At 44.6% G+C, this 23547-nt stretch overlaps 1 protein-coding gene across 4 annotated transcripts in view; it reads right to left on the reverse strand.

The window, feature by feature from the left end:
- Window positions 1-1664: 1664 nt before the first annotated feature.
- Zfyve9 (zinc finger FYVE-type containing 9) overlaps window positions 1665-23547 on the reverse strand; it is a 150011-nt gene continuing 128128 nt past the window's right edge. For all 4 annotated transcript variants that reach the window (XM_036177819.1, XM_036177817.1, XM_036177818.1 and 1 more), the window contains 6 exons: window positions 17542-17692; window positions 15095-15175; window positions 10493-10655; window positions 8014-8119; window positions 4741-4917; window positions 1665-1940 (listed from right to left, as the gene is read on the reverse strand). In XM_036177819.1, coding sequence (XP_036033712.1) covers window positions 1779-1940; window positions 4741-4917; window positions 8014-8119; window positions 10493-10655; window positions 15095-15175; window positions 17542-17692 — 840 coding nt within the window. In that variant the 3' untranslated portion in view covers window positions 1665-1778. The remainder of the gene's footprint in view (window positions 1941-4740; window positions 4918-8013; window positions 8120-10492; window positions 10656-15094; window positions 15176-17541; window positions 17693-23547) is intronic.

Consider the following 23547-nt stretch of genomic DNA (forward strand, 5'->3'; position numbering starts at 1 on the left):
CCTTGCAGGTAAGTGCAAGATTAACCTGGGACATCTTGTTAGGCCAGACAGGAAGGATTAAAAATAAATGTGTCAGGGTTGGGGATTTAGCTCGGTGGTAGAGCACTTGCCTAGCAAGTGCAAAGCCCTGGGTTCTATCCTCAGCTACACACACACACACACACACACACACACACACACACACACACACAAATGTGTCACAAAAGGATGCAGGACCCAGCTTGGAGGTGTTCTACTTAGCCAAAGATGAGCTCACCTGAGTACCAAACTAAGAAAGTAGAACTCCACAGGACTAACATGAAAACCGAATAACAGAGAAGGGAGTTCTTGTTTGTTTTGGATGGTTAAGTCCAGCTGGTAAAGAAAGGGCATGCTGGAACTAGAAAGTAATTTTGCAACTGTCACAGTAAAAGATCAGTGCAGGCAAGAAACATCGGAGGTGCTAAACCTAAGGGGAATTCTAAGGAGCAAGACATTTGCATAGTCTGAGAGTGCTCTGCACATATTGGTTATTGTTTAAGGGGTACAGAGTAGGGAAACGGTGCTGAGCAGGTGAGGGTGACGTTTGCCACCGTCTCTGGGAGGTAGAAGGACAGTAAGTGGTTCCGGCTGAGAATGCAATAAACTGACTTGCTGTCGGACAGCAAACTCAAATGACACATCTTCTGCTAAAACAAAACAAGATCCGGGATGTGAGGGCTTATTCTCAAATTACCCATGCCACAAAGCCAACGTAAGAGCTATGTGCAGTGTCTGATCCGAGGCTGGAAAATGTTCACCATTAAGGAAAGGTTCCCAGAGGACATCACTGGACAGGTGTGAGGTTAAAGCCTTCAGTCACAGTGACCTTGACTGAAGTCCTATTTGGGCAAGGAACAGACATTTACTGGATGTACCTTAATCTAAAATATTTCCATTTTATAGAGGAAGGAGAAAGATAAAACACTGACACATCAAGAGGGGCAAATTGTTGCTGTGAACAGGAGTAAGTGAGGTTGTATGAAAGAGGACATGGGTTTTTTCTTTTTATATCTACAACTTCCCTGGAAGTTTAAGTAATTTCTCAGTAAAGTGTTCTTCAAAACTACTTCTAGTATACAGACAGGAATAAAAATGCCTTGGGTGTACCTTGCCAACTGTCACAAAAGGCTCATCCCACTACCTGCCCTTCACTGAGGCAGACCGAAGGACTCACCACTCAACTCTGCTATATCCAAATGGCCTGGTTTATACCGAGTTATCCTTCCAGGGCTAACAGACGAGAAACCCCTTTGGGTTGATTCCGTTAGTAGTCTGAACAAATAAACACAAATCTAAACGTGACTCCTTGGCAAGCAGCCAGAGTGTAACCAGGATGGTAAGTGTAGCATTCTTTTCATGCCAGTTCTGTACAGGAAGTGCAATAGTGACGCTTCATTGTTTATTTCCTTTCTGCCCCCCACCCTGACCTTGGTGATGGTTGTACCCATATGATCACTTCTGAGCAGAATTCTTGTCTAGACAGTAACAGGAAGGAGTTAGCTGCAAAGATAGCGTCACTACTGTGCAGTAAGAAGCTACTCGGGTCTTCTTGGAGAATGCAGAGAAGACTTTTGAAATCATGGAACATCTGTTCCCCACACCCTCCCCACCCCTTTTCCCCTAAACCCTACTCCCACCCTGAACCCTCCCTACCAATAGTGTTAACAAAAGCTTAATCTTCCAGTTTTAAAGTGCAAATGATTTGGATATGACTGCTGTTGCAACAGGTCTGAACAGAAAAAAAACGAAGTCCTCATCTATGCGATGTTTTCCAGAATATAAAAGATGAGCTCCATGACGACAGGGCCCTCACTGAGCTGGCAGGCTCCCCCGTGGATCACAGGCACCAAGGCGCTGTCCAGATCGTTCGTGTACTGCGAGGGGAGGGGCTGGGCATTGCTCCCTGCCTGATAGCCGACCTACCACAGAGAGAGGGAAACAGGTTACTGACAGGAAAGACCTCTCCAGAGGGCTGAGCCAAAGAGGCCAAGCAAGAACTACCACGTCCTTCACCATGAGCTAGACACACGACACTGTATACAAATTCCTCCCCTTTAACTGTGGTTTACCATACTGACATCTACTATTCACCTCGGCCACCAGATAGCTATGAGACCTTAATCTGCGAATGTCTATTTCCTGGGGAGAGAGCTGACTCAGATAACACTGTAGTCTCTGGTTGTAAGTACTAAAGTGAGGAATACAACATGGCATTTGCTCTGCGGCCCATGCAGTCACCAACACACCAGTTTTTGACCAACTGAAAACACAAATTCAAAGATAAAGGGCCCTTTCCTCAAGAAAGTCACAAACTTGGCAGAAAAATGCTTGCTAGCCAATCGTTCGATGTGAGGGAGCCTCTAGAGAGGTTTATCAGTACCACATGAGATGGAAGCATGATGCTTCACTAAGATTACACAGATAAACTTTTCTTTCTTTCTTTCTTTCTTTCTTTCTTTCTTTCTTTCTTTCTTTCTTTCTTTTTTAAGATTTATTTATTATGTATTCAATGTTCTGTTTTCATGTATCCCCACAGACCAGAAGAGAGAGCCAGGTCTCATTACAGATGGCTGTGAGCCACCACTACGTGGTGCTGGGAATTGAACTCAGGACCTCTGGAAGAACAGCTGGTGCTCTTAACCTCTAAGCCATCTCTCCAGCCTAGATAAACTTTTCTAAATTGCATTTAATTTCATGTGTACAGGTATATGCATGCACCATGGTACATGTGCCATGGTATGCAGGCACAGATCAGAAGACAACTTGTAGGAGTCAGGTCTATTCTAGTGAATACATGGGTTATGGGGATTGAACTCAGGTTGTCAAGCTTGGCAGCCAAATGCCTTTTCCTGTTGAGCTTGTTTTTTGTTATTGCTGGTTTTTGTTTGTTTGTTTGTTTGTTTTGTTGTTGTTGTTTTGAGATAGGGTCTTATATAACTCAGACTGGTCTCAAGTTTGCTATGTAGCCAAGGATGATCTTAAGTTTTTGATTCTCTAAGTCTTCACCTCAGATACGCTAAGATACAAGTGTACATCACTATGCTCAGCTTATGTGGTGCTGAGGATCAACTCCAAGGCTTTATGCATGTTAGGTAGACACTCTAAGCTACATCTTCTGCCCTAGATTTGCTTTTTTTTTTTTTTCTTCAGCATAGGACAAGACCATAAGTGAAAATAAACACTGGCTGATGATGCCCAGTGAAGAAATGAAGCCAGACACAGAACTTTTCACCCTGCCCTGATAATCTATTTGATTGTATTCTGCACTGAAAAATCAGATTTCCCCATGTAAGCACCAAGACAGAAGCAGCTTCAGGGCAGAATTAACTGCTGGCTCAGGAGGAGTATCAGCCTGAGAGCCCACACTCACTTCTTCTTTAAAAATAACCTTTTTTTTTTCTTTCAGTGTGTCACTGTTTTGCCTGTATGTGTAGATGGAATGTGTGTGCCTGTATGTGTAGATGGAATGTGTGTGCCTGTATGTGTAGATGGAATGTGTGTGCCTGTATGTGTAGATGGAATGTGTGTGCCTGTATGTGTAGATGGAATGTGTGTGCCTGTATGTGTAGATGGAAATGTGTGTGCCTGTATGTGTAGATGGGAATGTGTGTGCCTGTATGTGTAGATTGAATGTGTGTGCCTGTATGTGTAGATGGAATGTGTATGCCTGTATGTGTAGATGGAAAGTGTGTGCCTGTATGTGTAGATGGGAATATGTGTGCCTGTATGTGTAGATGGAATGTGTGTGCCTGTATATGTAGATGGAAAGTGTGTGCCTGTATGTGTAGATTTGAATGTGTGTGCCCGGTGCCCAAGGTCAGAAGAAGTCCAGTCAGATCACCTAGAACTGGAGTTAAGGATGGTTATAAACCACTATGTGGATGCTGGGAACTGAACCATGGTCCTCTGCAAGAGCAACAAGTACTCTTTATCCATGAGCCATCTCTCCAGCCCCTACCCCACTCATTTCTAATAACTCAATGCTAAGGGTTCAGGGTGAAAATGATAGGTAGCAAATCACAGGCATTCCCCTGTGCAGGACCAATGACCTGCTGGGGAGAGAGGTACTAGGACAAGGCACTGGATTTGGGAGGTGAAGCCTGGATTGCTCATACAAAGAGCATATGAAACAGCAAGCCAGGCATGGTGGTGCGCAGCTTTAATGTCAGCACTCAGGAAGCAGATAGGCAGGCAGATGCATCTCTGGGATTTCAAGGCCAACCAGGGCAACATTGTCTCAAAAAACAAACCAAAAAGTAAACAAACAAAAAAAAAAGTAAAAACCTATCAAATAAGTCCCAAAGACTAGAAAATTGTTGGGGAGACAGTGCAAACCTAGCCGCTAACTACATGAAGATATTGGCAGCAGGAAAATCTTACTAGGCAGTGGTAACTGCAGATGCCAGTTGGGATCTTGGTCCAGCTGAGTAAGAAAGGCAAGATTAGGGACATCTGGAAGCTGCCCCAGGGGGCTGCAGAGGGGAATTTCAAAGGGTAACACATCACAAGTGGCAGGGCCTCCCTGTTTTTCCCATACCCCACAGTCCCTGGGGTGCATGCAGTTGGAAAGGCCGCAGAGCAAATGGTTCTGACCAGGAAGCATAGCCTTGTGTTCTTGGGGGACCTGAGGTCATTTATGCTCTGGGGTGACTCAGAAAAAAGAATACAGACAGACATTTCTCAAGGCCAGCTCCAAAAGCAGCCCCAGGTGCTGATTACCTGGTCTGAGTCGAGGGTCACACGGAGGCCCAGCTTTGTCATTCCATCCTCCTTCAGAAGCTTCAGGTGGGGGCAAAGGGCAAGGCAGAAAGCCTTGGCAACATGCTCAGTCAGTCTGCTGTGGTCCGCAGGGTCACTCAGGCAGTTGTGCTGGTCGTCATTTTCCAGGAAAAACACCTGTCCCCAAACAAAAGAGGCTTTTCACCTTGTGCCCAGGATGTGGAACAAGCAGACTAACCCACTACATTTGAGCATCCAGTTCTCTAAGCCCTGATGGGAAGAACACACAATAGAGTCCTCAGGGCCAGAAAAAGTTCTACACCAGCACTGGAGATGCCTTGGTAGAGGCACCAAGCCTGAGTCCAAGCCAGAAAGAACCTTCTCCACAAAGCTGTCACCTGACCTCCATATACCTGCTGTGGCAGGTGTGTCTGCCATATCATGCACACACACAGATACAACAAAATCTTTAAAAAGAAAAGTGTAGCACCCAAGACAATCCCTGTTTGCCAGTCTCTGCATCCACACGCTGGCAGTAGCAGCCTGCCTGCTCTCTGCAAACATATGCCATGATCTAAAACACTCTCTATTAGAATCAAAAAGGCTCTCATTCTGCACTGGATACCTTTTTTTTTTTTTTTTTTTTTTTTTGAGACAGGGCTTCACGTAGTCCAGGCTGGCCTCCACCTTATCGTGTAGTCAAGGCTAACCCCTGATCTTTGCACCATGCACCACCATGTGCCGATGAACTGTGTACTTCTTAAAGACAATATAGCGAGGACAGTTTTATTAGGAAGTGGTATAAGAGTCCAAAAGAATGGTTATTGTAGATTGGGGGATCCAGCTCTTCACAGATTACTTCAAGTGTGTAAAGACAGGCCAGGGGCTGGGTGTAGTGGCACATGCCTTTAATCCCAGCATGGGAGAGGCCTCAGGTTGGAGATCTCTATGAATTCCAGACCAGCCAGCACTACATAGTTAAGACTCTTTGTCAAAAGAAAAAAAAAAAAAAAAGACAAGCTGGGCATTGTGGCACTTGCTTTAGGAGACAGAAGTGGGCAGGTCTCTGAGTTCAAGGCCAGTCTGGTCTACATAGTGAGTTCCAGGACAGTCAGAACTAGGTATAGAGATCCCCCTCCTGGGGGCTGGGGGACAGACTAAATGATGACGGAGGCCAGAGCTGTGCCACCATTTATTCCAAGGACCTCCTTCTCATCCTAACATTGGACTTCTCCTGTGTTGACCAGGCAAGCAAGCCTCCTGCCTCAGTTTCCAAGTCACTGTGACTGCAGGAGTCACACTAGCATGCCAGCTTTCAAGGTACTTAACATTTTCTGGGTTTGGGAGACAGCGCAGTTGGTGTAGTTCTTACTTCATATGATGAAGGACAGAGTTTGTCCCCAGAACCCCATAAAATAAAAATGCTGGGTATGGTGGTGTGCTCTTGCAATACCGGGACTAGGGGATGGAGACTGGAGGATCCCTGGGGCTCACTGTCTAGCCTAATTGGTGAGCTCTAGGCAATAAAAGACTGTTCCAAAGGAGAGAGACTCCTGAGAGTGACACCTGAGGTTGTACATGTATGTATAGGTCCACATGTGACATGGTGTGCCTGTGGAGGTCAGAGGACAACTTTATGGAGTCAGTTCTCTCCTTCCATCTTTTCATGCATTCTGGAAATCAAACTCAGATTGTCAGACTCTATGGCAAGGGCTTTCAACCACTGAGCCATCTCACCAGCTCGCAGACTGAGTTCCGAGTCTCAAAGGACCTCTCCCTCTCTTTCCCTCCCTCCCTCCCTCCCTCCCTCCCTCCCTCCCTCCCTCCCTCCTTCTCCTTTCCTCCCTCCCTTCTTTCCTCTGTCTACATAGCCCTGGCTAGCCTGGAACACACTGTGTAGGGTTAGGCTGGCCTTGGAGTGACTACAATCCTCATGTCTCTGTCTCCTGAGTACTGGAATTACAAGCACATACCACTGCACTTGACTTTCAAAAGATTCCAGAATGCCTACTTTGCCTCTGTGTATACAGAAACCAACTGTTTTCTCTATGTGATAATAAAGAGTAAATACCATAAAGACAAAAATACATACAAATATACGATGTCAACATGTTGTTATGTACAACTCCTGGATGCTGGTCAAAGGGACTACACTAAACGTAAGCCGGCATGTAGCTCAGTGGAAAGGCACGTTCTTAGCTCATATGAGGTCCAACTTCAGGACCCCACACCCTGCTGAGTCCATTTTGATCTGCTCATATGTGTGTGTGTTTAGGGCTGACCACTTGAGATTGGACTGGTTCTCCCTCGCTCAGCAGCCATTAACTGCCCACCTAAAGTGGAGTCTTGTGAAGTTCCCAGTCTACTTCGTCAACTGATGTTGTCATCAGGAGGGTCTTGCTAAGGCGGCCATATTGTTGAGCTTTCCTGTGGCACACAGAAGATGCTACCTGGCAACAGACGTGCTGTGCTGGTCCTCCGACTCTTACAATCCTGCCACAACTCTGAGATTTTCCCAAGCCTTGAGGATAGGGGTTGTGTAGTAGGACCTCAAAAAAATTAATTGATGCAGGATGTTGGTAGCTCAGGCTGACCTCAATTTGTGATCTCCCTGACTCAGCCTCCCAAGTACTGGAATTGCAGATGTGTGGACACATCTGGCTAGCCACTTAAGAGCTGGCTAGATCTAGCTTTGAATCAGGAACTTACCATTACTTGTTTGCTTTGTAATTTTGACAAATCTTACTGTGAATTGTCTGTCTTTTGAAGACCATATTATTCAGTGGTCTTTGAATGCGGCATGGCATACTCAACTCTCTGAAGAACACAGCACAGAAGGAGTGCCCCACTCAGAGACACAGCCTTCCTGCCTTGCAAAGCAAATACACCTGAAAGTGAGTTCATCAGAAGACACAGCAGAGTGTGGCAGGCTGCACTTTCGGACTTTCTTTCCCAGTAAGCTGAGACAGATCAGAGGGAATGAAATATGGTAGATAAAGGAAAAGATTTTTTTTCCTCAGAGAAACTTTGTGTATTTGTCCACAAGTGTCATGGAGAGTGTGAGGAAGTCAGAGGTCAGTTTGTGGGAGCTGGTTCTTTCCTCCCACCGTATGGGTCCTGAGGACTGAATTCAGACCTTCAGGCTGGTGACAAATGCCTTTTCCCACTGACCCATCCCGTTGGCTCAACTTCCGTCCGAATCAGCCCAGAATGGGGCTTCTGGCTTGGCAAAAGGCTGCTGAAAGGGAAAGCACAGCAATGTTCACTACCTACCTCTGTCCACCTGATGACTTTCCCATTTGCTTTATACTCGGATCCATGGAATATCTTCACATTGGTTATAGATTCCATGGACTTCCCATCTATAGGACTCACCACACTGCAACAGAGGAAAGGGAAGGAGATATCCTGTCACATTTTATTACCAAATACCAAATATGCCTTGCTGAAGACATCTGCTGCATATCATGGCAAGATGCAGAGTGCTCATGGGAAGGGTTATGCACTCATACCGAAAGGTAGACGATTTGCAAGGAGCATTTTCCAAAGTTTACCGTCATATAAATAGGCTGTTTACTCTCCCACCTGCTCTTTCCCCAGAATTTCTCTCTAATAAATACACGGCTACTTACCCAACCTGGTTCCCCACGCTACTCCGGGCTCGGTAACAACACTCACCATGCTGCTCTTTGCTCCTCTCCCTTGAAAGGCAGTTCTGAAGGGAAGAGCCTGACAGGGCAGCCCTGGGTGCTGGTTTCAGGTACCAACCACAGCATGGAGCGTTTGTTAAGGACTATTTAAAGCTGGGGATTTGGCTCAGTGCTAAGAGAACTTGTTCACAAGGCAGGAAACCTCGAGTTCTTAATAACATAGTAAACAAACAACAAACAGCCCCAGAGCTGGCGTGAAGCCACAGGCAGTGTCTATCTGTCATCACAGCCTCTCCTCAGTGCTGTTATCACTCTGAGACTCCTAAACAGAAGTTACTTTTGACAGTTCTTCCTCCCTTCAAATACAGTAAGGAAAGGAAATATATGGAGATACGCAGTTCCTCTGAAAAGAACATACAAAGATTGACACAAAGATTCTAGTCTCTTTTAAACAACATTTAAACCTATTCATGTTCTTGGGTCTTTTTAGTGTATTTGAAACAAGGTCTTATTACATAGGCTGGCCTGGATCTCAGAGATCCGTCTGTCTCTGCCTCCTGAGTGCTAGGATTAAAGGCGTGCGCCACCATGCCTGGCCCTGTTCTGAGTTCTCTACACATCAAAAGTTAAATCAGGGGCTAGAAGATGGCTCAGCAGGGAAAGGAACTGTGTCCCCAGAACCTATATAAAGGTGAAGGAAAGACCCAACTGCACATCGGTCATGTGTGCTGTGGCAAGCCTCTCATCTCCCAATAAAGAAGTGTGGTCAAATTTTAAAAGAGAAAGACAAGATGGGGAATGGGAAATACTGGAAGCTTTGCTGTATATGAAGAGAGACATGTACAACGGGGTTAGAATGCAGACAGTGGCCAGGGAAGACCTTCTGGAGACAGTGGCATGGGGAACCACGTGAAGATGGGGATGGAGCTGTTCACAGGGCATCCTGAGGAAGAAGGCAGGCTAAGAGCACATGTGCAAAGGTCTGGGGCAGGTGCACAGCTGTGCTCAAATAAGAAGGCCAATATCATGCTGAGCACTTGGGAGGCTAAGGAAGGAAGGCTGCCTTGAGCTTGAGTTCAGCCAGAACTACATAGTGAACTCCAGGCCAGCCTGGCTACAGAGTGAGACCCTGTCTCAAAACAGCCTGAAATGTAGGCCCTTAAGAGGGTACAAGTGGGCCTGGTGGTGGTGGCGCAGGCCTTTAATCCCAGCACTCGGCTAGGGACAGGTCAGAACAGAGAAGGACCTCAATGTGGGACACTACAGGCTACTGCAGCATCCAGACTATGGTGGTTTGCACTGGATAGGCTGCTTTTAAACTGGGATGGTGCTGTGGGAGGTGCTAAGAGCCACCATGATGGGCTATGTTCTGAAGCACAGCAAACAAGATTTACCGTTGGAATAACTGTGGGGTAGGAGAGAAAAAGAACCATCAAGAATGAATCTGAGGTTTTGGTGTGAAGCACAGAGTTTCCATGAGCCAGGGAGAGTTTGGCTCTGAAGCCCAGGAAGATGGTTTAAGTCAGAGTCTTGCCATGTCTTAGCTTTATGGTGCTGATAAGTCATTAGCCTGAGGTACCTGCTTATTCAAATGAGGGTGCCCGTTGTATCGAATGGAATATGTCAGTAGAGATGCTGATACCCAAAAGGCGTGGGTGTTTCTTTTGTTTACTTCCTCATCTTTCCCTAAAAATATACACACAAATCCTTCAGAAGTCAAGTACAGAGGGCCGAGGAGGGTGCTCAGTGGTTAAGAGCTCGTTGAGGAACTGAGTTTGGTCCTCACTAGCTGGGAGCCAGGACAGATGGCTCCCAACCACCTCTAATTCCAGATCCAGGGGAATTTGAGGCCTGTGTCCATGGGCACCCAGTCATGTGCACAGACATACACACAGACATATAACTTTAAAAAAGGTTAAAAATAAATCTTTTTTTTTTTAAAGAAATTAAGATAAAAACACAGAAATTAAAAATTCTGTTATATGTTCTGTTGTTTGCTTGTCTGTAGACAGGCCTTTAGTGAAACTCTAAAGCACCAGTGTACACAGCAGACAAGCCTGGGGCTATTTATTCCCTAAGCTGCTCTGAGGGGATCCACTTACCCTTTGTTAACTTTCTTGTCATCATCCACCCACTGAATGTGGATCTGCTCCTGGGGGTCCTCTGCATCTGCCTTCCCACAAGTGATGGTAAAGTCCTTCATCTCTCGAAGTGCCTGCCTCAAGGAATCCATGTTCTCTGCAGTGATCTGGACCATAACGCCATCTAAGAACATCAGCATGAAGAGAATACAGATGGAAACAGTGCAGAGCCAGGGCAGGAGGCGGCTGAAACAGAGAGCCTAGTGTCCAGCAGATCCTCCGATACTAAATATAAGCTTTGCAAAGCCAACAGACACAAAGAGGTTTTCTTTCTGAGCTAAAACTCTATTGAAGAGCTGTGTGAGCAAACACGGAGGCTTGCTCAGCTTTACCAGTGTTCACTTCCCTTCAGACCCACTGGATGTTTCTTCGGAGATAGCTCAGAGGGAAAACTTACACATGACCACACTGCTCCTCTTCAGGCTCATACAGCAAATTTTAATCCCATTTACCCTCTTGCAATCACCACACCCTTACAGTGTGTACTGGCTTCTCTCTCTTAACTTCTTACTACGATTGCCTGGTAGATGAATGCCCGCCATATAAATGTTGGTTTTAAAATTACTAAACAACAACAATAAAACAGTTTGACTAGGTGTGGTGGGACAGACCTTTCATACCAGAACTTGGGCAGCAGAGACAGGAGGATCTAGTTTGAAGCTAGCCTAGTCTAGATACATAGAAAGTTCCAGGTTAGCCATGGTTACATAATGAGACCCTGTCTCAAAACAAAATGAAAGAAAACAAAAAAATCAAAAATTACTGTGGTAGATTGAATAAAAATGGCCCCATCTGCTGGGTAGTGGTGGCGTATGCCTTTAATCCTCACACTTGAGAGGCAGAGGCAGGCAGATCTCTTGAGTTCAAGGCCAGTCTGATTTTCAGATCAAGTTCTAGGACAGCCAGGGCTACATAGAGAAACCCTGTCTCAAAAACAAAAACAAACACAAACCATTAAAAAACAATGGCCCCATTGGCTCATATATTTGTGTGCTCAGCCCCCATGATGAACTGTTTAGAAGGATTAGGAGGTGTGTCCTTGTTGGAGAAAGTACATCGCTAAATGTTGAGGTTCTAAAAGCCCATGCCAGGCTCAGGCCCAGGCCCAGGCTCAGTCCCCCCATCCCGTTCTGCTGCCTGCAAATCAGTGTGTAAGCTCCCTGCTCCATACTTCTCACCATGATGGAAATGGGCTAATTGTGGTGACTGAGTAAGAATGGATCATAAGCTCATATATTTGAATGCTTAGTCATTAGGGAGTGGCACTACTGGAGAAGGATTAGGAGGTGTGGCTTTGCTGGAGTGGGCACAGCCTTGTTAGAAGAGTGTCACTAGGGGTGGCTTTGAGGTCTCAAAAACTCAAGCCAGGCCCACTGTCTGTCTGTCTATCTCTCTGCTTGAAGATCAGGATACAGCTCTCAACTACTGCTCCAGCACCTGCCTGCATGCTGCCATGTTCCACACCATGATGAGAACGGACCAAATCTCTGAAACTGTGAGCAAGGCCCCCATTAAATGCTTGATTTTATAAGAGTTGCCTTGGTCATGGTGTCTCTTCACAGCAATAGAACACTGACTGAGACAGAAGTTGGTACCAGGGAGCAGGGTACCGCTGTGATAGGCCAGACCATGCTGCTTATGGCAGAATGTGGACTTTGGAATAATGGGCCATGCTAGTAGGAGCATGGAGGACAGTGGTGCTGAGAGCAATGGATTATAGACTATGGGGGCTTTTGAAGTTGGACTGAATGTACTTTTGCATTATAATACGGCTACAAGCCTATGGGGGTCAGGAAGTAGAACAGGATGATGATTTGAAGAGGAATGGCCCCCACAGGCTCATAGATTTGAATGTTCTGTCACCAGGGAATGGCACTATTAGAAGTTGTCCTCTGACCTCATGTGCACTGTGCCATTTACACACACCCTCAAATAAATAATGTAATAACAGCATTCTTTTTAAAGTATTTTTTAAATATACTGGTTAATAATTCCATATATATATACACACACACAATGAATTTTGAATATATCCATTTCCAACTCTCCCCAGGCCCCTTCAGTCTTTTGAGAAAGGCTCTCATGTAGCTTAGGCTGGCCTTCAGCTCAATTTGTAACTGAGGATATCCTTGAACTCCCAATCTTTCTGTCTTTGTCCAAGTAAAATAATTCCTTCTGAAATATGGATTTCCAATAGACATCCATAGATAGTCTTACATAAATTTCTACATACTAACTTGGATCGTTTTGGTGAGTAGAACAGTGAGTAAAGTGCAGCAAAGCTTACAACCAAGTCTCCCACTTACAACTGTGAAGAAAAGTAGTATTCAGAAATTGTTGGGGCAGGGCTGGAGAACACATAACTGAAGATCCAGGGCATCCAGCACCTCTGGCCACTGTGGGCACCTGGAATCATAGTCACATGCACAGTACCCACCCAACACACACACATACCCAACACACCATACACACACACACACACACACACATACACATACACACACATATACACAGACACCCAACATACCATACACACACACACACACACCATACACACATACACAACACACCATACACACACACATACACACACACACATATACACAGACACCCAACATACCATACACACACACACACCATATACATATACCCAACACACCGTACACACATACACACACACACCCACACACACCATACACACACACACCATACACACACACCATACACACACACCCAACATACCATACACACACACATACCCAACACACCATATACACATACCCAACACACACACACACACACACACACAACACCCCCCACCCAACACACCTATACACACACATATACACAGACACCCAACATACCCATACACATATACACAGACCCCAACACACACACACACACACACACACACCCAACACATATACAGACACTCAACACACCCACACACAAACACACACACACACACACACACACACACACACACACACACACACCACAGAATTAATTTTTTTTCTTTTTGGTTTTTTAAGACAAGGTTTCTCTGTGTAGTTTTGGTGCCTGCCCTGGATCTCGCTCTATAGACCAGGCTGGCCTGGAACTCACAAAGATTCACCTGGCTCTGCCTCCCGAGTGCTGGGATTAAAGGCGTGTGCCACCACTGCCTGGCTCATAATTATTTTTTTTTAAGATTTATTTATTTATTATGTATACAGCATGTGTGACTGCAAACCAGAAGAGGGCACCGGATCTCATTACAGATGGTTGGGAGCCACCATGTGATTGCTGGGAATGAACTCAGGACCTCTGGAAGAGCAGTCAGTGCTCTTAACCTCTGAGCCATCTCTCCAGACCCATAATTAATTTTTTTTTAATCTTTAGAAAAAGAAGGAGGGCCGGGCGGTGGTAGTGCATGCCTGTAATCCCAGCACTCGGGAGGCAGAGGCAGGTGGATCTCTGTGAGTTCGAGGCCAGCCTGGGCTACAGAGCTAGTCCAGGACAGGCTCCAAAGCTACAGAGAAACCCTGTCTTGAAAAAAAAAAAAAAAAAAAAAAAAAAAAAGGGAATGGCCACCTCTGACATTTCACCAGTGTCTGAGGAACCTGTACTTATCCCTTCTTTGGAGAACGAGGCACTCCATGCTAGGTTTTGTTTGCTTGCCTGTCTTTTGCTATATTGGTTAGACTTGTCTAGAACTCCTGGGTTCCACTTACTTCCTGCCTCAGCCTCCTGGGTAGCTGGCAGTAAAAAATATATATATATGTTACACACTGTGGTCTGAATGAAAATGGTCCCCATAGATTCATAGGAAGTGGCATTATTGGAGGTGTGGCCTTGTTGGAGTAGGTGTGGCCTTGTTGGAGGAAGTGTGTCTCTGGGGGGGTGGGCTTTGAGGTTTTAGAAACTTAAGCAAGGCCTAGTGGCTCACTGTCTCTTCCTGTTGCTTGCAGATCCAGATCCAGACCTCTCAGCTACCTCTTCAGCACCATGTCTGCCTGCATGCCCCACAGCTTCCTACCATGATGATAATGGACTGAACTCTGAACTAGCCCCAATTCAATGTTTTCCTTCATAAGAGTTGTTGTGGTCAGGCTGGGTGGCGGTGGCCCGTGCCTTTAATCCCAGCACTCGGAGGCAGAGCCAGGAGGATCTCTGTGAGTTTGAGGCCAGCCTGGTCTACAGGGCGAGATCCAGGACAGGCACCAAAATTACACAGAGAAACCCTGTCTGGAAAACCAAAACAAAGAAAGAGTTGCTATGGTCATGGTGTTTCATCACAACAACAAAACCCTAAGACAGACATCTACAGAAGTGTCACCCCCACCCCCACCATTTCATGTAGTCCAGGCTGGTCTTGAACTCTCTAGGATGAGCTCGCACTTCTCCAACACTGGGATCACAGACCTGTACTCCCACATCTGGTCTGTGCAGCAAGTTTAGAGGCAAATTTATTCCAACACCTGAGCTACGTCTGCAGCCCTTGGTGCACTCAATATCGCTTACTTTTCGGCTGGATGATCAGGACTGAACTGAGGCACAAAGAATAAACCATTCATCCTTTACCTTCCACAATACTGGACTTGGCAAGGTATCCTGAGGAGGATTTCAGAGCGCCACTGAACACAAAGAAACTGGCACCAGTCACTGTAACAGACATAGAAATAGATTAGTGAAGACAGATCACTGGGACAGGCATCGGGAACAATACTGAGGTATAAGTTGGGAATTCCAGAAATCATCACACAGAAAACAATACATTGCCATGTGCAGCTAACTAACCAATTAGTTCAAATGCTTACCATATGCTTGTGAAAAAAGTTTTCAGATACAACCAACCCTACATTCTGTTGTACTCTTCCTCAATCAAGACTCAAAGAATTTTACAAATACACAAAACCTTAATGGCCAGGTTCTAGGGTTAGCTTGGTGTACAGCATATTTCTGAAATAAATGTTTACTGGAACATGCCAGTTCCGTTCATTCACATATTCTCGAAGGCAGTCCAGTGCTGGAGCTCTAAATGGAGCAGCTGGTGGTGAACACGGACAAGTCTAAACTAGGAATCATTTGGCTCTTCACAGAAAAGGTTTGTAACTCTTTATCTACTGATTTCTACAATTCTTTTTCTTTCATTTTTTCAAGACAGGGTTTCTCTGTGTAGCTTTGGCTATCCTAGAATTCACTCTGTAGACCAGGCTGGCCTCGAACTTAGAGATCCACTTGCCTCTGACTCCCAAGTGTTGATTAAAGGGATTAAAGGCGTGAGCCACCACCCCACTAGATTTTCTATTTTGCAATTGAGTATATATTGAAGAGGTTAAAAATAAATAAATAAATAAGTAAGTAAATACCACCGAAGAGTGAGACAGGTCTGTTGCTACTTTATCTGCCACGTAGAATTATTCTATTTGTTTTGGTGTTTTGTTTGCTTTTTTGAGACAGGGTCTCACTATGTAGCTCTGGCTGTCCTGGAACTCACTATGTAGACCAGGCTGGCCTTAAACTCATAGAAAACTACATCCTCTGTCTCCCAAGTGCTGGGATTAAAGGTGTGCACCTGAGTTATCTTTTTTTTTTCTTTAGATTTTTCAAGACAGGGTTTCTCTGTGTAGCTTTTTGGAACCTGTCCTGGAACTCGGTATATAGACCAGGCTGACCTAGAACTCATAGAGATCTACCTGCCTCTACTTCCTGAGTGCTGGGATTAGCTAGTAGAGTTATTTTTTTAGGATGGATATTTAGGGCTGGGAGATATCTTAGCCAGTACAATACCTGCTATATAATCATGAGGGCCAGAGTTTGGCTCTTCAGCACATAAAAATTTGAGGTATAACAGTGTCCGTCTGTAATTCCAGCTAGGGGGTGGGGACAAGTGGCCTCCAGGAGCTCACTGGCCAGCCATCCTAGCCAGTAAGCTCCAGATTCAGTGAGAGATCCTATTTCAAAAAATAAGTCAGGGGTCAGGGGCTGGGGTGGGGGAGGGGGCTGGCTAGATAATTCAGTAAGTAAAGGCACCTGCCACCAAACTGGTGACTTGATTTCTATCCCTGGAACCCATATGCTGGAAGGAGAAAAACCTATTCTTTCAAATTGTTCTCTGACCCACACACAAACACAATAAATAAATGTTAGAAAAACACAACAATAAAACAAAACAACACAGTAAGCAAGTAACTAAAGAGGATACCTAATGCTGACTGCTGGATTTCCATATGGAAATGTGCCAAGTGAGTGCATATATATCTGCACGCATGTACACATGCATATACATGAACGCATGTGTGTACATGCACGCAGATGCATACCACACACTATTTCTCCAGAAAGGAAAGGATGTGCAATCAAAACTCACACTGCTCTTATTTTCCTGCATCTGTTTTTGGTTGTTTGCTTTTTTTAGACAGGGTTTCTCTCTGTGTAGTCCTGGCTGTCCTGGAACTCACTATGCAGACCAGGCATAGTGAACTTGGAGATCCACCTACCTCTGCCTGGGATTAAAGGTGTGAGCCACTACAGCCCAACTATTTTCCTACGTCTTAAACTGGACCGAACTAATCCAATTTCCTACTGAGTGTTCTTATACTTCATCTAACAGGCATCGATCCAGCCTTTGTCAGACACCCTTGGTGACAGGGAGGCACAAGGCAGGCAAGCTCCCTGCCTCTGGACAACTCTCAGAATTACAGATCATGCTTCAAACTGAGCAAAATACGGCTCTCTGTAACACTCGCCCTGTCTCAAAAAACAGAATGAACGAACAAACGAACGAATGAATGAAAGGAAGGAAATAAAGTGAGTAAGTAAATAAATAAATAGGGGATGACTCACTGGTGAAGAGCACTAGCTGCTCTTCTAGAGGGCCCACATGGTGGCTTGCCTCTGTCTGTAACTCTAGGCCCAGGGGAGCCAATTCCCTCTTCTGGACTTTGCTAGATGTAGTCAGAACACCCATGCATGTGTAAATAACAATAAAATAAATAACTAAACCTCCCCAGCGGTTAGCTGCTTGCCTTTCCTGGGCTGACTGTGAATACTGATGGCCTGGGTCTGGTAGTTTCCATCATCATTCTGCACACACACGAGATGAGAATCTGCCTTTTCATTGAAGCAGGCACCTCCTGCCAGGACGTGCTCGTTGGATTTGTTCATGGCTTTCATCATCTGTAATCAAAGAACAGCCTTAGCCTTGTTCTGCAAGAATGAGCCAGTTTTCCTTCTAACACGGCAAGCTCCACTTCTCAATGACAACAAGTCAGTCACAGTTAGTTTAGAAACTTAGTCATATAACCCATGCACATTCTGCACTCATTGGCTTTGTCTTTTCTTCGTTGTTGTAACTGTTTGAGACAGGGTCACACTATGTAGAAGGCTGAGAACTCCTATAAACCAGGCTGGCCTTGAATTCACAGACATCCACTGCCTCTGCCTTGAGACTGCTGGGATTAAAGGCCTGCACCACCATGCTCCACTTTGTTGTCTTTTTCTAGTTGCACTGAATTCAATTAACACAAAGTAGTTCAGTTAAGTGTAGTAGTTTCTGCTACTCACTGCATTCTCTGGGGACACCCACCTGGAAATTCTAACTCCAAAAGAATGTTGGGCCAGCTCGAGGTGGTAGTGCACACCTTTAACCCCAGCACTTGGGAGGCAGAGGCAGATGGATCTCTGTGAGCGAGTTCCAGGACAGCCAGGACTATACACCCAGAAACTCTCTCTTGGGAAACAAAAACAAACAAAAGAATGTCCAATTTAAGTGCATCTGCCTTTTTCTTCAATATTAAACATGAGGCTTTTCTCTAGAAAGTTATGAAATTTGTTGTTAATTTTACTAATTTACCTGTGAGTTCTTTAATGAATATTAATGTTCTGCTGTGTTTTTTCCAAATCAGTAAAGACAGTAGTTATATATGTATTTTTTTCAAGACAGGGTTTCTCTGTGTATCCCTGGATGTCCTGGAACTCACTCAGTTTATTAATAAGTTGTAATTTAAATTATAAATTTAACATGGAAAAGCACATGGGGAGCTAGAGAGGTGCTTCACTGGTAAGAAAACTCACTGGGCAAACAGGAATACCCAAATTTAGACCTGAGCACTCATATAAAAAGGCAATGTAGCAGGGGCAGAGGCAGGAGGGTTGCTGGGACTTGGTGGCCACTAGGTTCAGCAAAAGACCCTGTTTCAAAGGAAAAAGGTAGAGAGTGACAGAGCAGGCCAGCAGACCTCCTGCTCAGGAGTCTGCATGTACACAGGCACATGTCGACATGAGAAAAAGAAAGTTCATGGGCCATTTATAAACAAACCAGAACCTCCCTTGATGTCAAACTCCAGCTAAATCAAGTTAAAGATAATGTGCCTTTCTATTTCCCATTTTTCCTTTATGTTTTTGCATCTGTTTAACTTACTGGTCTATTTTTGTAAATGCCCCATCCTCTGGACAGTTAATCTGAAACCTGTTTTAGTCCCCAATTCTTTCTCTGTAATAAACACCACCAGTTCCTTCCCGTACTCACCCATCTGCTTTCTGTTTCTACATATGCATCTCTCCAGAGTGTTTCATGTAAATGGGACCACACAAGACACTAGAACTAGAACCTTTGGATCTAGCTATGCTCACTGAGCATAAAGGTTTCTGTTGTTGTTAGCTTAGATTTACTTTATTTTTATGTTTATGGGTGCTTCGACTGCATGTATGTATGTGCATCATGTTTGTGCCTGGTGTCTGTTGGGGTCAGAGAGAAAGCCAGACCTCCTGGAACTGGAGTTATGGACAGTTGTGAGTTGCTATGTGGCTGCTGGGAACTGACCCTTGGTCCTTTGCAAGAGCAGCAAATACTCATAACCACTGAGCCATCTCTCCAGCTCCCAACAGTACTACATTTTTATGGTTTAAAAAATATACACAATTGCCAGGCAATGATAGCGCACACCTTTAATTCTAACACTGGGTAGGCAGAGGCCTGTCTCAAAAAAACCAAAAAAGAACCAAAACAAACACACACACACACACACACACACACACACACACACACACACACACTACTGTTATTCGAAATTTAGACGGTCTTTTTATAAAAAAAAAAAAAAAAAAACCCAGAGCCAGATATTGGGGTGAAAACTGAAAGATCAGAGAAACAGAACAGCCAGCCACTAGTTCTTACCTGTATGAAATTCTCAGTCTAAAGAGAGTGAGTTCCTGTTTGCTCATGTATTATACACCTTTCTCTGCCCAGACATCACTTCCTGGGATTAAAGGCCTGTGTGCTTCCCAGTACTGGGATTAAAGGCGTGTGCCACCACTGCTGGCCTTTATGTCTAATCTAATGGCTGGCTCTGTCCTCTGATCCTCAGACAAGTTTATTAGGGTTCACAAGATATCCCCATTCTACAGTTTCTTTATCGATGGACATTTCAAAGCTATTTCTACCTGTTTAACTGTTCTTTACAGGACTCCCTTGAACGTGTATGACTATACATACTTGAGTACCCCTTCCTGCTCCCTCTTTTCCTTCCTCTCCTTCTCTGTCCACTGTTGGGGATTAAACCCAGGGTCTTAGACATGCTACACAAGTCTCTACCACTGAGCTTCACCTCTCAGCCCTTTGTTTAAAAAGTTTTGTGTGGGGAAGGGATATATACTTGGGAGTAGAACACAAAACCATATGGTAATTCTGTTTAATGTTTTGAGAAGTTGCCAAATTCTTTCATGATGGATGAATTATTTTGTGTGTGCACAGTGTGTGTGTGTGTGTGTGTGTGTGTGTGTGTGTGTGTGTGTGTGTGTTTCCTTATTACTGGAAAATATCTATACAGTCTGTGGTGGTTTGAATAAGAGCGGCCGCCATAGGTTCATCTATTTGAATGCTTAGTCACCAGGGAGTGGAACTATTTGAAAGGATTAAAGGTAGGTGTGGCTTTTTTGGAGGAAGTGTGTTCTGGGGATTTGAGGTTTCAAAAGCCCATTCCAAACCCTGAGTGAGTGAGTGAGTGAGTAAGCAGCGAGTGCCTGCCTGTGGATATAATGTAGCTCTCTGTTCCAGCGCCTGCCTGCATGCTACCATGCTCCCCACCATGATGAAAATGGACTGATGCTGGGCAGCAGTGGCCCAGGCCTTTAATCCCAGCACTCGGGAGGCAGAGCCAGGTGGATCTCTATGAGTTCGAGGCCAGCCTGGTCTACAGAGTGAGATCCAGGACAGGCACCAAAACTGTACAGAGAAACCCTGTCTCAAAAAACTAAAAAAAAAAAAAAAAAAGAAAGAAAGAAAGAAAGAAAGGAAGGAAGGAAGGAAGGAAGGAAGGAAGGAAGGAAGAAAAAAAAAAGAAAAAGGACTGAACCTCTGGAACTCTAAGCCCTCACTCAAATGCTTCCTTTTATAAGAGTTGCCTTGGTCATAGTGTCTCCTCACAGCTATAGACAGCGACCAGGACAAAGTACTTCGCTCGTTATATCCTGGTTTTTGTTTGTTTGTTTGTTTGTTTGTTTTGTTTCTTCTTTTTGGTAGGGGTTATGAGACATGGTCTCATACAGTTCAGGCTGTCTTCCAACTCACCACGTAACCATGTAGTGGAAAGCTGTTTTTGCTCTCCCAACCCTCTTGTCCCTGTCTCCCCGTGCTGGGATTACAGTGGATAACTTTATGGGTTTGTTGCTTTTATTTAGTTTGCTGGTCCATCTTGTTCTGTCTCCAAGTAAGCAAAATTCCTTTGTTTCTCACATCCTTGCTTGAGATGTCTTTAGCAAAACACACATTGGCTTTACTGAAGTTCCTTCCCACCAAGTCACTAGGAAAGGGTAATGACATCTCAGAGGGGCTTCTTCCCTTCCCATATCCTTTCTACCCTATGTCAGTAAGATGAGTCAGCGTGAGAGGCATAAGATCCACACAAGATGTATAAACAAGTGAGTCTGTGAGTCAGGTAATAGACAAAGAGAATGATGCAAATATAAAGGGTTTACCTGTGTGGACCGCATGGCGACCACTGCTGTTTGACAAAGCCCCAGCACTCAACATTGTGAATCACAACTCTTCACCCCCTTTTACCTTCGTTTTTATGATCCTCACTGGCGTTATGGGAGTTTCGTTGTGCCTCTTCCTTTGGGTATTTTGTGTGGGCTTTAGTGAAGAATGACAATGTATACAATGGCAGTCTCTTTAAACAAAATAATTCTTCGGAAAAAAATCCCGCCACTGTGGGACTATATAGCATAACTCTGCCTACTCCCCACACAGGACTCCCCATTGTCTTCCCAACCCATTACACCAGGAACAGAGAAGTTAAGATTTACTAACTGGGCACACCTAGTCCCAGGGATGAACAACACACAATCGAGAGATATAATGAGCCCAGAGCCAGAGCAGTCTGAGGCTATTTAGGGCAAGAGTTCAGTTAATAAGTATAGAATAGTGCCCAGGCTTAGTGGCTTACTGTATAAAATGCAAGATCCGGTCTGTCCAATGGGGAGCAGATGCTGTTAAGAAGTTAGACTGGCTTGATCCCCTTTGCTATATACAGGAGCACACACTGAAGGAATCAGAATGGTGTGGCATAATGGAAAAAGACTAAGACATCAGCATCTTCCCTTTGGGGAGCACAGGAGGGGAACAAGTCCATATTATAAGGCTAAGGCACACAGAACTGCAGTTAGGAGACAGCTCAGTGCGTGCTGTGTTAATGGGTCTAAACACTGCGTCACACCCTTGAGGAATGAGCACTGATCTTAGGTTTGTTTCTCAGGACTCAGATCTGACCCCTCCTGACCACAAAGGCTGAGACCATGCAGCTGGGGTTACTGAACCTTAGAGGACAATAGGCACCTAGAGTCTTGCTAAATTACTGGTTTTTTGCTTCAAGAAAAATGCTGTCATGAAGCTGATGGCTGCTTTCACCCCAGGATCCTTAAGACTGCGTTCACTACTGCCTGTGGTTAAACTATAATGCAATTAGAGTATAGAAGGTGGAGCTCATTTTCAACAAATGGGTGGCCATCCTGGTTCACCCTCAGATGATGCCAGTCTCCTTCCCTCCCTCACGCCACTTCACACCTCCTCTTTTAGACCTGAACCCCCTGGAACCGGACTCTGGCAGTTTACAAAAAAATGCTGTGATTATTTTACAAAACCAAAAGACCATTTATTCTTGGAGTGTTCAAAGTTTCATGTTTCATCAACAACTCAACAAGTGTCGGAATTGAAAACATATTTTCATGATGCCTTTAAGCTTGAGGTGAAACAAGGCTTATATAATAACTATTATCTCCAGTATGGAGAGAGGTTTCAAACCAGTGCTTCCCATCCATATGGAGTTGGTTTTTTACAGTGTTTGAGAGAGGCTGGGCACAATCTCATTTTTGTTTTTTGGTTTTTTTTTTTTTTTTGAGACAGGGAAACAATCCTGACTGTCCCAAAACCCACTCTGTAGCCCAGGCTGGCCTTGAATGCATAGAGATCTGCCTGCTGCTGTCTCCCAAGTACTGGGATTAAAGGTGTCACCACCACCATCTGGTTACAATCTCATTCTTTTATGTGTGGAAATTCAGCTCTTCTAGTGCCATTCATTGAAATATTTCTCTTGCTATTTAGTGCCCACAACACCCCTGTTTAAACCAATTGGCCACAAATGGAAGCATTTGTTTCTCAATCCTAAATTCTATTCTATGCCAGCACAACATTGTACTGTAGCCTTGTAATAAGTTTTAAAGCTTTATCCCAATTTTATTTTCCTTTTCTAAAATTGTTTCTGAGTTGCTATTTAAGAACCTAATGGTCCCCAAATGTCAAATATTGGCTTAATTTCTCACAGAAAGGCTGTGAGAATTTGAGGGTTCTACAGAATCTGGAGAGCACACTGAGTGGTGATGACCTTGTCAGTATTAAGGTTCTGGATCTAGGCACATGGGGGTCATGCTACATATCTAAGGCTTCTTCGGTTTCTACAGTCTTTCGTAGTTGTCACAGTATAAATCTTTACCTCCCCAATCAAGCTTACTGTAGGGATAATACAACTTTAAGTCAT

The sequence above is a fragment of the Onychomys torridus genome, chromosome 2 (assembly GCF_903995425.1).
Source record: "Onychomys torridus chromosome 2, mOncTor1.1, whole genome shotgun sequence".
NCBI classification, from domain to species: Eukaryota; Metazoa; Chordata; class Mammalia; order Rodentia; family Cricetidae; genus Onychomys; species Onychomys torridus.